Source organism: Hylaeus volcanicus, chromosome 2 (genome assembly GCF_026283585.1).
Source record: "Hylaeus volcanicus isolate JK05 chromosome 2, UHH_iyHylVolc1.0_haploid, whole genome shotgun sequence".
Classification (NCBI taxonomy): domain Eukaryota; kingdom Metazoa; phylum Arthropoda; class Insecta; order Hymenoptera; family Colletidae; genus Hylaeus; species Hylaeus volcanicus.
Window position 1 is genome coordinate 23113893 of NC_071977.1, and position 11862 is coordinate 23125754.

Sequence of the window (11862 nt, forward strand, 5' to 3'; positions counted from 1 at the left end):
GACAGTTTGATCTGTCGATGGTAAATTTAAACGAGTTTATAAATTCAGTTACGTCGTCGTAGAAGGGAAAAGGTCGAGCGTAAAAAGAGCTGTTCGTACGCGTTCGCCCTAACGCGCGCATCCGCTCTACTTCCGACGCTCAGCACCGCGACGCTCCAACGAGCCTGGGGCGCAACGATGCTAAACCGCCCTCGCACGCGACGATGGGAAGGCGAGTTGTGGTGACACGGATTATAAACGCACTCCACAGAGGGTGAACAAAAAAAGAGGCTTTGATATCAACTATTGGCTTATTTACTAAACTGTTTTCACATCAAACTTTATTTTCGTGTAATTGTACGTGTCGGAGCAGTGGCGCGTTATACACTTGCACAGGGCGTAAGACAAAATATAACGTGTCATTATTTTAAATTCGATCCTAATTTGTGACTAAAATAGGATCTGTCACGTATATTTAAAAAAAAAAGTGAATAAATATAAAGTGATTGAATTTCAACATATTCTTTATTCATTTTTTCTTTCGATGGGACCTCGACACCCACTATATCTTCGACTCCATAAAAGAATAACATCCCACTGAACACACGAGTTTCGATTCGATGGATTCGTCGATTCGTATCGATAATTACATTGTAAAGATTTAACGATCGTCGAACAACCCTGTCGCACTGGACACTTGACATCACAGATAACGCGTGGATCTCTTCGAAGCGATTTACGTCAATATCAACATTACGTGGTATTGACTATAGTACAATAATTATTTGCCATTTTTTTTAATCAATGAGATAACATTTTTGTATGTACACATACATCATTGATATATATCGTATCGTTTATACAACAAAAATTGTAATCTCAGGTATTATTTGAAATAATGAACTCCTAGAGTCATCTTTACTCCGATTATAAAGCAAAGAAAATCACAATGTAACACGTACTCTTATCTCGAAACTTTCAATTGTCGTTTACGCTAGACTTTATTGAATCACATGTTTCAATTTGGCAAGCTATAACACATTTTAAAAAGTGACAAATAATTATGTTGCACTCGAACGAAAGAAACTCGCCTAGCAGTGGCTTACCTGGTGGTCGTTAAAGGCTCCCGCGCATCCGATGCTCTCGAAATTCAACTCCTTCCAGGGTGTGACACTTAGAAGGGCTCGACGGGCGCTTTGTAGGTAACTAGCGACGGCAATAATGTCACGAATCACAGAGGCAGGCACTAAACTTACTCGAACGAAAAGCGTTCGTTATCACAGCCAGCGATCATCTCCGGCCCGTCGCAACGAGTTTCTTCCACGGACGGCAACACAACCCGAGAGATAATAATACGGCTAACATTAAACAACAAATCAACACCAATCCTCCGTTGATCGATCGCGATCGAATATCACACACAATACGCGTCTTATCATTCGTTTCGTTTTCCTATCTGTCGACAGCAGCACCGGCACACGTCTCCGTCTATCGACTTAATTTACTCCTGTCGAAGAAATGGCACTACGAACAACCCGGAGGATCTACAGATTCCCCTCCGATCTAGACGATCGATCGTCACGGAAAGCGTATCCTTCGCTCGGTGAACACACGTTTGTGCGCACGCACTTCCCAGTTCTGTTCGCGAGCACAAACACGCTCCAATTACGTTTCGTAAATAATATACAACCAGGCACATCGGAATCACAGACTTCTTCGGTCCCCCGTCGGTATCCAAAACCGATCGTGCGTTTCTTCGGATCACAATTCCGACGACAATCGAACCGTATGTATCCTACAGCGATCGGTGGGTTTTCGTGTTCGATCGCGTGCGAGTCAACCCTCGTACTCCGATTTGCGTACAAGCTGACAAGAGAAGGGTGGTACGCGACACGCTGCCACGATTCGTCTCTTCTCTCCTCGCGTTATCTCTAAACTCTGTCGGTCAAATGGTTTTGTTTGATCGCTGTTGCTTGTCTCGAGTGCGGCGACTGTGAACGAGAGTGGTGGAAAGAGAGAATCTGAGAGAGGCGTTGCGTACATACACACATATATATATATATATATATATATGACGACACACCGACCCTTCCAGTAGCGCGGTCTCGCGCCGACTGCGAGGCTACGTCGACTCGCGGGTTTCACCTTCGGCCGTGTTCGACTCCCTCGCCCCCTCTCTCAAGCTCCATCTCTCTCTTCCACCACACGTGTGCAGGCGGCATCCCCACCGATACCCGTGTGTGCGAACCTTAACTCCCCTTCTCTCCCCACTACTCAACCCGTGTCAACTACCCCCACCGCCGATGATGTTCGGGAAGACTCGCCCCTCTTCGTGTACGCATCGGCCTAACCAAGCTTGATAAGCGCGAGGTGGGCGCACGTACACTATCACTTCCGAGTGCACCTACGTGAATGGAACCACGCCTATCCCCCTACCCTCGTTCGCGCCACCGACCACCTCGTGCTGTTTTTACCGGCAAGGTAACCGATTGCCAGACAGAGATGGAGAACCGTGGATTCGTTCCGCGGTAGAGAAGGAACGAGACGACAGAGAGGGAAGTCTCTTTTACTGGTTTCTCCGCTCGGGACTGCCCACGCGACTAGGGTGCGTGCTTGCGCGCGCAAAAGCTCTTCGATAGGGAACGTCGCGACGTACGCGTTGGACGCCAAGAATCCTAGGAATTAACGGGGATCGGTGCGTTTCTTGCGCGTCACGACCAAGTGAGTAGAACCGGTGGCATCCATTTTTGCCTACCGCGGTTTTTTATCAGCTGCGTGCAACAAGCGTGCGTTCGAGAGGTCACGTGACCGCGTTTCTTTTTTACTTCGACCGCGTTCGTAGGTAAACACAGAATTCGATGACTCCAGCGACCACCCCTGCAATCGTGAAACGTTCATAGAACACGTTTTTCGACACTTTATCTTTCGGAGTCTTTTTAGTTACACTTTTTTTTTTTTCTTACGCGCGAAAAGTGTTAGCTCTAGCCCGTACAGTGTACACGGTAGGCGTAAGTAAGTACTCGGCGACTTCTTCCTGGCGATCTTCGATAAAAATGTCTAACGCGTCTCGCCTCATCTATGACTTTCGTAAACAAAAGTCCCTTGAGATATTGACACGTGGTTAAGGTTCTAGCCACGCTTTAGACACGTGTCCACTATGTCGAGAGTACTCGCTAAGTAGTCGGCTCGACCATTTGAATTTTTTCTAGACGCTGGTATTTACCTTCTTTTTTCCTCTTTTTTCTTAACGGAAGAACCGACGTGCCGGTCCAATACCGCACGGAGAACCGTAAAGTGCAGAATACTCGAGTCGATTTATTTTAGGAGCTCGTGTGCCGTGAAATACATTCAACGCCCGTTCACTTCATTTTCCAGCAAGTTTTCCACGTTGGTATTAACAGAGTATGCTACCCCTGCTAGTTTAACCCTTTGAGTGCCAAAGGAAATCTTCATACATATCCGAGAAATGCCAGACAATTTTAAGCAAAGATGCATGATTGTAAATAAAAATGTATATATTTCGTGGACACGTTTTAGCTATTTATTTCATATAAAGTACCGTGTCGTTAAATTGTGTTTCTTAAAAGAAAAATGAAACTACGGAACGTAAATATATTCGAGAATTTAATAGATTTATTTTTTCATTTTTCTTGCGGTTCCAGAGAGAGGGGGGCAAGAACGTCATCTTCCGTTGGGAGAGAAGCCGTACTTTTCTTTTCTCGCAAGCGACTTTCACGTCACGACGAATCCCACACGCGCTATACGCGCATTGTCACGCACGCCTTCCAAGGTTTCCGAAGTTGCACCTGGGTCGAGCGTGTACCCACCTTTTCCGCAAGAAAAAGATCCTTACCCAAAGGCACGCACGCACGAGATGATCCAGCTGTTTGATCTTTGCCACGCGCTCCCTTTTTATTCCGTATCTCGAGGGGTAGGGGTGGCTTCTTAACCGGCATCTGCGTTTACACAATCTTCGCGCGATTGTTAAATTGTCGGATCGCGAGCCACGATCGATCTTCTGTCGCGCTGTGTTTAGATAACGGACGTGTTAAGGGTCGTAAATATCCGGTGATCGATAACAATGTCGAATTTTAGGAAGAAGATTAAGGTTTACGAGTGAAAGTTACGAGGGATGAACCAAGGATAAAAAGTGTTATTAGTTGAGAACTTTTATCCTCTACAATTCGTTTCTATTTGACTCTTTTGGGTGCATCCCTTTTCATTTTTGTGTCGGAGTATAGTCTCAACCAGAATGGGTAACTTTCTTTCCTGCTAAATAATAACTCTTCCCTATTAAAATTGTAAGCTCGAGAATATTCTTTGATCATTAGAAGACGAACGCGTAGGCAGTCCGACGAAAGACGCGTTCACGCAAGATACACTGCGGAGAAAAGGGCCCACGACAGGCCCGTACAAATCCCAAAATAAATGTCATCGTGTATCATCGTGGTAACGTAATCCCGGATCGCGAAGACAAATGGCGGCAGAATACGATACGATGCACCGCGGTCGGTCGTCCGAGATGAGGAGACTTCTCATTCCACGTATTTAAGTACATACCGCGACGAAGGTCCGTAGGACGCGTTAGGTCTGTCCTTCTCTGAAGCGGGTGTGGGCACAAAAGAGGATCGAGAAAAAGGAAACGAGCGGTACGTGTGTCACCAATAGCGCGTGATCCACGAAGGACGGAGGATGACTTCTCTTGGAGAACGAGCAGGATCGGCTTTCGTTCTAATCTCGTTATAATGGTAACGCGACTCTTCAACGCATCGCGAGTATCCATACAGATCCTAATTAGAATTTCACACCGCATGAAATATTTTAATGTATTTGTATAATGTTCATGCCCACTCTGCACAACGCGAAATTAAACTAATCGTATGAATAGTGGAATATTATCTTTACATTGTACGATCATTTCGATCTACTTTGGTGTATGGAGAGATCAGCAGCGGCCCTGGAAATTTTAAGCAAACACGTGGTCGCGTCTGCACGTTCGTACCGTGGACACGCAACACAGCACGAGCCGCGTATTTTAAAAAGGCCACGCGCGTTTGCTCTGTCTCGAAGACCACTTCACGGCCACGTATATACTCCAGAAGAGGAGTCTAGCTCCGAGAACTCTCCTCCCGATTTAGCCGGACGTGTCGCGGCGTCTACTCGCCTTGAGAAGGTCTTCCTTCAAGGTTGAAAAGTCTAACGACCGACGACGGCAGGTAAACGCGCTGATCGAGATGGACGAGTGGCAAATAGGATCGATCGTGCAAATACGTCTTCCCGAACCTTTGTGTTCAAACTTGACGAAGTTCTAATCGTTGAAACACTCGTGCACCTTACATTTTACCACTGACAATTTAACAAACACTCTTAGGTCTGTATGGGAGTAAACACCGACGAAGGAAAGGAAAAAAGAATTTACGAAGAAATTATTTTCTGTGGAAATATATAAATGGGATGTTGCATAGGAGCTCTGAAAACTCTATCGTGATGCCTGCCAACACCATCTCAGAAATCCTCGCGTTTAGGGGTCCCATGTAGCGACCCGCTAACGAAGACGCCAAGCCGTTTCACCGAGGTATTAATCCTGAATGATGACACCAGCCGTGCTTAATACGCTCTAATGTAATCGACTCGACTGGAATCGACTCTCGAAACGGGTGAGGAAGAATACGAATAATTTGTCGGAGCTGGTCGACTTTGGTAGTATATCAAGAACCACTTTTCCGCGATGGTATCTCCTGGCAGGCAGGGAAAAAAGGACGAGGCACTTGGGCAACTCGTGTAGAAGACAAGAGCAAGTGGAAAGCGTAGGCGGGGCGCATACCAGAGGCACCTGCTCATTTACTTTGCGGCGGTCGGTCGGTCGGCAGTCCATGGTAGGGGATCCTCATTAGGGATCGCCCCTACCAACTATCGTCACTACTACGAACCTATCGTGTTTCTACACGCGACGACTAACAAGTGAACGAAGGCCTCGCCGCTGCCGCCACCAGCATTTTCCTTCGTTTCTCTCGAAGATCAATTTATTGCACCTGTAGCCGACTGTGCGTCGGTAGTGGGCAGTTTTCGGAAAAAAACTTGCACAAGTTACGCCTACGCTAATGATATTTATTTTCATTCCCATTTTATATTTTATATTTTCATTGCAAATAAGAAAACTTATATTCCGGCACAGTGGTATTCCAACTTTGTTTTACTCGCGTATTCCAAGTCTCGAGATTTTATGAAAATGTAATAAAAAGTCATGTCAGCTTTATTTCCAAATCGGAGGACCTTTTTAACGAATCCCTTCGCGGTATTCTCGAGAGAGACAACGGGTGGGAATTTGACGAGTCTTATCGGTACCGTTCAAAAAGAAGACACAAGTGTCCGAGGGGAGTGACTGTGTAGTTACAAGATCGTTAATGACCGAAGATCGTATCAATTGTCAACCGTGAAGATTGCGAGCAACAGCCGTGGTCGGCCGTAAAGATCGAAAGGTACCCGTGGCATGATTGATCTCGCTTTTTACGACAGACCGCCTGTTACTTTGGAGATTTCGAGCAACATCGGGTACATGGTGCTTGTAGAGTGAGTTCCTGCTTCGAAAGGTTTCGTTCGAGCGATCTTGGTGGAAGCAAAAATGGAGCAAGAAATAATTCTTTCTTTCTTTATTTTATAAGCATATGTAATCTGTTTTATATAGATTATTGCATCTATTGATCTAGTCTTACTTGCTACAAATCACTAGTCCTGCACATGTGTTTTTTTTTTGTATCACATTTACATTCGTTTTCATTAATCCTTAACTTCTTACATTACATTCCTTTACATATCGGTTGGGGCCCACTGGCCCCCCTCTTTAGCTGGGATACCTCGGGTCCGCTAAGCCCGTACTGTAGCTACATTTACAATAAAACCTAGCTACAGCCCCCGAGGATGAACTAATTTTTTAACTTAACGACAGAATGTGTTGCTAATCCCTGCAATGGATTAAAATCAACGAATCGAAACAAATCGATGACCAATAGAGACGAAGAAAAAAGGAAACGATTCCACGACTGGTTTCCACGAGCGTTCGTGTCTCCTATTCGTTACCACCTGTTGCTGGCTCCGCTCGTGGGACCCCTATCGTCGCGATTTCTCCGTGAAACCGCGTAAATCGAGTTTTTTGTCGAGTTTCGTGACTATGGGAGGCCAAAGACTAACGCACACATAATTTGAAAACTGTCGGATTCTAGACCCACGTTTAATAAGACTTTCTCGGATTTAAGAATGAACTTGGTCGAACGAACAAACGTCCTTATCGTCCGAGAGGAGTCGGTACGTTTCTTTTCGACGTGTTCGACCCCGTGGCACAAAACCCGTCCTACCTTCGAATGTTTCAACACCTAAAGAGATTTACGAGGCGGCAAAAGGAAGGCAGAGAAGGGACGAGGAGAAAGATTAAAGGTGCTTCTGAAGGAGGAAGCAAGAGAGGGGGAGAGAAATAGTGAAACCGCAGCCACCCTCCACGGGCATGGGCGTGCGCCGCAGGACCCCATGGGTCCCCCGTGTAAGATCTTACATAAAGATCGTCGTCCGTACACAATAATGGCCTGGGCTGCCTGTCCTGTCGCCCGTATTCCCCATAACCTCGTCGACGACCGTTATGACGAGGCTTGGGCTGTTGCAGCTTGCCGTGTAAACCGAGCATGTGTGCGCCTGTACGCGCCTTTTAGACTCGCGGCTGCCTTGCACGTATCCGCGAAACAATGGCGCGGGAATAACCAAAGCCGTGGGGGTGCGATGTAACCCTCTGGTGTCTCTATTTGTTCTCTTTCGTTCGGATACATAATGGAGCGGGAGTTATATTAAGTTACTGCCTCGTGGGCATCTTTGAGAACTCGGGGAGTCTTTCAGTGACGCCGCCCAGGGACTCCGAATCGCTACTCCAAAATTGTACAGGGTTGACTTGTTGAACAGCAATTCGTTGAACTTTACCCTCTCACCTTGACTCCTCCATGGACAGTGATTCTCAACTTTTTGTTTACTTGTACTTCTTTCAGAGGTTTATTTATCTCTGGAGACTTCTGTAAGTTGGTCGAAGTAGTAGTATCCTCTGTTATTTCTGATTAGACTATCAGAACAAAATAACTTACCAGCGTTAGAGTTTCATCTCGAAGTCATCCCCTTGTGCCTAATTCGTAACGATGACCGAGGTAAGATATGAGAGTTAACTCTTGGGGTTCCGATGTCTACTGGGTATAAGTACCACGCGAAAATTGGATTAATAGCATCGCTGTTAAAAGCATGATGTCCCTACCATCGTGAACATCACGCAGGGGCAATCTTTAGCTCCGTGCTGAATTTCCACGCGATCAAAGCCCGATTTTTTTTTTTTTTTTTTTGCCATCGAAGGCGTCCTGCGGCGTAACGAAATTCGTTGACGGAATTGACACGTAATTGCACGCTACACTCTGATTCCGCGACTCATAATACACCCTTATTATTAACGATTGCCCGCGGCATCGTTTTCGATGGTTTCGCAACCGGAGAGTCTCCCTTTCAGCGCAACGGGCACAAAACGCGTCTCTCAAAAGAGTTTCGCGATCCTTTCGAGCCGTCGTCAAAAGAAGCTGAGGCATCAAAGGGAACGTAAATTGTTCTGCCGTTGCCTTACCCGCGGTAACATCCAATAAATGTTATTATCGGTGACTTTCAGGGGCGGAGCCTTGCATAATAGAAACATAATGCTGTCCAGAAGCAGAGACGGGTGAAATTCTTATTTAGATAACAACCTCGAGTAACGAATAAAAGATAAACTTTTCATTCGTTGCTGGTTAGATTTCAAACTACTCTTATAAGTATTATAGGTATTTTACTTAAATAAAAATGAAAAGTTGCCTCTTTAGAACAGACGTTTCGTTTAAACTTCCTCTTGGCACACGCCTCCGGGAAAGACGGTTGTAATGATTTTAACGTAATTCTAAAGAGGTCATAGGTTCTTTGGTTCGATCTTCGTCAACCTTCCGCTTCGAAAAGCCTTCAGAAGCTCGTGCTCCTCCTTGTAACGGACAATGGTCACTGCCATCGGTGTTCGTTACAATTTCGGGGCGTGTTAGCATTGTACCGATTTTAAATGGGGCAAACACTATCGGCGGGTGGCCGAGTCTTACAAAGCTTCCCTCTTGCTCGCCCCCGTCCGAAGAAAAGTCAGAGACGCTGCGAAACCAATGTTCCGCGGCGTACTCTTTCAGAAGACGCTCGTAAATGGGGTCCCGTGGACTCTGAAGGGCGTGTAAACGGCCTAACTATCCGAAACTTCCTGTGATTTATGTACACGAAGGAGCGTGAAACCGTTTGCCACTGACAAATTACCCGCTTAGTATGTGGCTACCGATGCTGTACAGCGAGCGTCGAGGCTTCGCTCGAAAGCTCGGACAGTCGATGTTTTCTAATATACTCCGTAACTCGAGTTCATTGACTTTTGACGAATAGGAAGAAAGTGGTTTAGCTGTACGTTTTTATTTCTTAATAGATCAAAGACTATTTCCTAGAATAATTCAAAAGAAAACCAACGAGTATGTTTCACCGTCAAGTAATATGGAATAACATGTACATATGCTTATGTACATATGTAACCACTTTCTCTGAAATTTCAAACTCCGATTCGAGCTCCGATTTGCCATGTTCTGGCGCGTCTCGCTCTAATTGGCTGTCTGAATACGAGAATCAAAAGCCAGAACTTCGGAGGACAGACGTTATAACTTCCTGATGCCTGACGCGATAAAAAAGTGAGAAGGCTGCGAGGGGAGGGTGAAAAGGAGACGGAGAAGACGGCTGAATCGTCGAGCTCTTGGATTGAACTCGGGTCACAAAGAAGCCTGCATCGTCACGGTCTGAATAGCCACGGCAAGGAGGTTGGATTAGGTTAGGTTAAGTTACGAGGGTGGTTCCCCTCCACGGTGGCTTGAATGGGGCACGTGCTACCGACGTCGTAATCTTTTGGACTACCAGGACCTTCCGCCTGTCAATCTCTCTCTCCGTTTGTCTGTCTGCTCGACCATCTTCTGTCTCCCCGTGCGGATCTAGGTCTCGAAACATCTACGATACTCGCCGAGGTTTCTTTGGACGCGGATGGCAGCTGCGCCTAGGATGATCGAATTTGCAAGTCTGCCCTATCGCGCGTGCCCCCAACGTGTCCCTCTTGGCTCTGGATTCGTTCAGATAGCAAAAAGTTAGACCGTTGATCGTGATTCTAGGGTTCGTAGTTAAGTACGGTTGCAGAAGCTGATCAACGAACTGGGAACCAGATAGAAACAATCCCTAGAGAGGCGAAAAGAAAGTCTTACAAGATTTACCAATGTAGGAAGATCCGATGACATTGCAGATTCTATTGAATTCTAGTGACCTAACGTACCTCCAAATTTCCTAAACTCGCTTCTAAAGTAGAAATTCGTATTATGACGGAACTCGAAAGATGCTCGAAAGAAGCTCGATGGCCCACGCAAGACGATCCTCGAACGCGGAACAATAGGCCAGGGTGATTGTAGAATCGAGCCAGACGAGAGACCACGAAGAGTGCAGGAGAAAAGAGTCGAAGGGGTCTCGCGTGTCGAGATGTAAATGCGTGCGCGCTATGCATCTGGCTCTCTAGGGTACAGTGTACACGTACACGGGTCGCGTCGTCGCGCGCTATTTACACGCCCGACCCGTGTACGTTGACTCGAGGCGTTGGTGTCAGAGGTGGACAAAATTTTACTCGAGTAAAGAGACAATTGATGAGCCCAACGTATAGGAATTTGCTTACAACGTTTATTTGGTTGAATTGGTAAATTCTTAATTGTCGATTTATACTCGAAATAGCCGTATTGTCGCTCGTGGTGCTAGTGCAGACACAGCATTGGTCGAGAAACAGGAAACTGGTATCGGAGACGTATCTAGCCGCGTGATCCACGTGTTCCGTACGCGCGGCTGTTATTAACCAATTTTTAAAAGGGGCGATTTCCCGAAGTAATTATTCGCTTCAGAATGCCTGCTAGCCGTGCCATAATTTAGCCGGTGTTGCATGCAAAATCAGAGACGCGCGTGCGTAAGCTAGTCCCAAGCGAACGACTTTGGGCACGCGAGACCATCCCGCCTGTTACATATACAGGCGAGATCGTAATAAATGCTGCGAGCACGACGGTCAGTAACTACAGTTGCTATGCCACCGGAATACCAACCGGGGTTACAGTGTTACCGCGCGATGTCAGGACGCTTGGAATCTCTTTACGACGGTAACACGCTGACCGCTTCTCGACGTATTTTAATGCCGTTGTAACTGTCCTGTCGCAGTGGACATCCTGCTGCGATCCAAGGATCAACCTCGGGATTACTCGGTCAATCTTGGTCAGGTTGAAGAAACGGAACCGGTGGCGTCGTCTCGTCGCGCGTATGCTTAGGCACTGTCACCTTGCTGATCGAAATAAGTTAATTAACGGGGTTAACGCACTCCCCTGCGCCGTGATCATGGTACAGCTTATTACAAGCCCGCTCCTTCCTCCGCGGTGTAGCAGATTAATCGGACTCTTTACTAGCAAGGTAATAATACATGCTCGTTAATGGAAGGCAATAATTATGTTTCCGCGCGAAATAAAAGCACGTGGCTGGACGCAGTTCGGAGAAAACCGCGGTACGCGTTGGACGAGAAGGAAGTGATCGTTCCTGCGACCTGACTGGGCTCGGAGATGATAAACAAAGCGACCACGCGAATTTTATCCCCATCGTTTCGAATAAATAAACAACGGGCGTTAAAATTAAAATTCAATTTAAATAAATGATGGAGAACAAGTTTTTACCGTTGATGATGCTTAGCCAGGTTCATTCTCAAGTCACGTATCTGCGCATTCTCCTCATCGTATTATGTATTGTATAATGAAA

General features: G+C 46.3%; 1 protein-coding gene across 1 annotated transcript in view; it reads right to left on the reverse strand.

The window, feature by feature from the left end:
- Positions 1-1238, reverse strand: part of LOC128885009 (uncharacterized) — a gene marked incomplete at its 5' end in the record, with an annotated part of 49440 nt that extends 48202 nt beyond the window's left edge. Inside the window, one exon of the mRNA XM_054138745.1 lies at positions 1086-1238. Coding sequence (XP_053994720.1) covers positions 1086-1238 — 153 coding nt within the window. The remainder of the gene's footprint in view (positions 1-1085) is intronic.
- Positions 1239-11862: the final 10624 nt, after the last annotated feature.